This window comes from Lampris incognitus, chromosome 5, assembly GCF_029633865.1.
Source record: "Lampris incognitus isolate fLamInc1 chromosome 5, fLamInc1.hap2, whole genome shotgun sequence".
Classification (NCBI taxonomy): domain Eukaryota; kingdom Metazoa; phylum Chordata; class Actinopteri; order Lampriformes; family Lampridae; genus Lampris; species Lampris incognitus.
Genome location: NC_079215.1, coordinates 27,336,396 through 27,339,686, shown reverse-complemented (window position 1 = coordinate 27,339,686; position 3,291 = coordinate 27,336,396). Strand labels below are relative to the sequence as shown.

The window sequence follows — 3,291 nt, the reverse complement described above, 5'->3', positions numbered from 1 at the left end:
TCATTGCATAGTCGATTTTGAATGTCATCTCATTTAAACTAGCTGACGAGTGATTTGGACAAATGTAAATATTATAGCTATCAAATGATTAATGCTAACGCATAACAATAATAATAACAATAATGATAATTATCATTATTATTCTTATTGTTAACATTAATAATTTGATATTTTTTTGCATATATCCAAAATGTGTAATAATAATACAACAATAATAGCAATAACAATATAATAACTATAATGATGATAATAATAATTATAATATAATAGCGATAATAATAGCAATTATTGTCATTGTTTACATTATCCAATGCATAACATTATCCAAATAATAACAAATTAGACACCTTAGTTTGGGGGAGAAAAAAAAGGATAGACACAGATTCGTCACACGTAAAACATTAAAAATTCAGTTAGTCTGAAAATTAAAACAAACAACAACAACAACAAAAAAATAATTTCTTACAAATCCCAATAGAGCAAATATATTATGATCATTCGTTTTGGTATATTGCAGATAGCCCGGTGGAAAGGTTTGTTTTTTCGTCACGGCACTAAAATAACAAAAAAAACAAAAAACAACCAACAACCATCATGCCAACGCTCGAGGACGGGCGGCTAGGTGACAGGAGATGCGACGTGTCCCCCGGTGATACAGAAGGAGCCTTTTGGTCTGAGTCGCGGCCCGACGCGGCGCTGCGGAGAGGGAGCTGCACGCTGCTCCTTCACAGCTGATATACGCAGCCCAGCTCTACATTACCTTTACAAACCAAACACCCATCCACCGCTTTGAGTTGAGGGACACGTCCCTACATGTGTGTTGTCCTCTACACACTCGGCATTCTGAGCACGTCCGGGTTAATCCAGCTATTTACCAGATACGGTTAAAATACTGACTGCAGAAAAAAATGTCACAGATTATTACTCCAAAACGCTTAAATAGATTGAGATCGCTCTCTCGCTCTCTCTCTCTCTCTCTCTCTCTCTCTCTCTCTCTCTCTCTCTCTCTCTCTCTCTCTCTCTCTCTCTCTCTCTCCCCCTCTCTCTCTCTCCCTCTCTCTCCCAAGCCCTCATTTACCGAAAGGCCTATTCTGGTATCTCGCCACACAGCTAAATTAGACCAAAGATGATAAGAGCACAAAGCATTGTAATTCCGCCCGGGCTCCTCCTCCTCCTCCTCCTTGCAGCCATGCGCTCTAATTAATGGGACACCCCACTCGCCAAAGCCCCGCACTGGACTGCAACATAGTCAAAGAGTGAGAGGGAGAGGGCGAAAGTGCCACTGGAGATAATTGATTATACCTCCCAATCAAATGGTAACTTGTTAGTAATCGTCAGTTCCCGCAACTCTTTGGACCTCGCCATTTTCAGGGAGGCATCTCACTCCTGCGGACTTGCTCTGGGAACGATTTACTCTCAAGACATCCCATTTTTGGAATATCCTTTTCTCTCCTTTCGCCCCCCCCCTCCCTTCTTCTTCTTCTTCTTCTTCTTCTTGCATTATAGTTTTCTGCTAGTACGTTGGTTTCAACTTGGAACTGTTATGTGACGTTTTGTTTTTTTTGTTTTTTTATATACAACATCGTTGTGTCGGCCGCTGGTATTAAACGAAATTAGTCCGCGCGCGTGCTCAATCGCTAATGATGACATCCAAAGAAGTGTCTAAATGTGACGCGGTGGAAAACAGACGGCGAAGCCCGCTAGACCACTTGCCCCCACCTGCCAACTCCAACAAGCCGCTGACTCCGTTCAGCATCGAGGACATCCTGAACAAGCCCTCCGTCAAACGAAGTTACACCATCTGTGGGACCGCACACCTGATTTCCTCGTCCGAGAAGCACCGTCCTTCAGGCATCCCTCTGTCCAGCCGGGCGCTCCTCACCCAAACCTCCCCTCTGTGCGCGCTGGAGGAGCTGGCCAGCAAGACCTTTAAAGGACTGGAGGTTAGCGTTTTACAGGCGGCGGAAGGTAATTCTTCACATGCATGGCCTTTGTATTGCAATGTCTCTTGAATATTTTTGTTTTTCTTTTTTGAATCGCGCATCTGTGCATGAAAAAACCGGAGTCTTCTCTGATCGCATGCTTTTAGAGCCTGAAAACATACGGGCCAACAGCAGCATATTATTGGTTGAGTTCCTTTTTCTCTCTTTTTTGAACACACGTCACCTTTTCCGCACTTTTACGAACTGACTTTCATCACGATAATCAAACGAACCGGTGATGCGGACGCGGTGGGAAGTAGCCCGCGTTATGGCGGGCCTGTGTACGCGCGCTGAAGTTGGGACCTTGCTCGTGTGCTGCATGCCGTGGCCTTCACGCGCGCGCGGCACAGCGAGCCCGGGAAAACAGCGGACGAAGCGCCGCAAAGGAATCGTGCGATTGTCGCAAAAACCCCATACACTGTTGTTACGATGATTATTATTTCTTTTTTCCCCTTTTCGTTTACACTCAAGGTTTCTTTTCATCTTCCGACAGGGAGGGACGGGATGACCCTGTTCGGCCAGAGGAGCACGCCGAAGAAGCGGCGGAAGTCTCGGACGGCGTTCACCAATCACCAGATCTACGAGCTGGAGAAACGCTTCCTCTACCAGAAATACCTGTCGCCCGCCGACAGAGACCAAATAGCGCAGCAGCTCGGCCTCACCAACGCCCAGGTCATCACATGGTTTCAGAACCGGAGAGCCAAGCTAAAGAGGGATCTGGAAGAGATGAAGGCCGACGTGGAGTCGGCCAAGGCCGTCGGCCAGGTGCCCTTGGAGAAGCTCGCTAAACTTGCGGACCTGGAGAAATGCGCCAGCGGGACACTCGGACACTCCCGGGCCGAGTCCCCGGCGCAGGGCGGCCAGCAGGAGCACGAACTCGCCCACAAACTGCGGCTGTCCCCCCTGTCGCCATTTTCAGACCACACGACGAGCAAAGAGTGCTCGGAGGACGAGGACGTGGAGATTGACGTGGATGACTGATTGTGCCAAGGTGCTGGGGGAGTCAACAGCGTTGCCGAAATGACATCGACATCACCGCCGAGGACTTGTAACTTGTACCGCTCCTTATTATTGTACCATCTCCGAAAATAAAATGTACCAAACTGTAATGACTTTTGTATTGACGGCACAAATAGGCCTATTCGTATAGTAAAAGCATGAACGAGCAAGAAATATGCAGTGATATTTTACGGTGTACTCATTAGCATCTTTCCTCTTGCAAACAAAGCAATATGATCTAGAAATACATTGATATTTGTTTTTTACAGCGGGTCCACCACGCACGCACGCACGCACACGCACGCACGCA

At 46.8% G+C, this 3,291-nt stretch overlaps 1 protein-coding gene across 1 annotated transcript; it reads left to right on the top strand.

The window, feature by feature from the left end:
• The first annotated feature begins 1,640 nt into the window (after nucleotides 1-1,640).
• On the top strand, nucleotides 1,641-3,291 carry lbx1b (ladybird homeobox 1b). The gene is made up of 2 exons (XM_056280976.1): nucleotides 1,641-1,968; nucleotides 2,476-3,291. Exons 1-2 carry the CDS (start codon nucleotides 1,641-1,643, stop codon nucleotides 2,961-2,963), a joined length of 816 nt encoding a protein of 271 aa, XP_056136951.1. The 3' UTR covers nucleotides 2,964-3,291.

Bases quoted from the DNA above. Each gene is read 5' to 3' on its own strand.
- lbx1b (XM_056280976.1), top strand. From the start codon at position 1,641: ATGATGACATCCAAAGAAGTGTCTAAATGTGACGCGGTGGAAAACAGA. The intron at 1,969-2,475 runs GTAATTCTTCAC...ATCTTCCGACAG, and splicing joins CGTTTTACAGGCGGCGGAAG to GGAGGGACGGGATGACCCTG.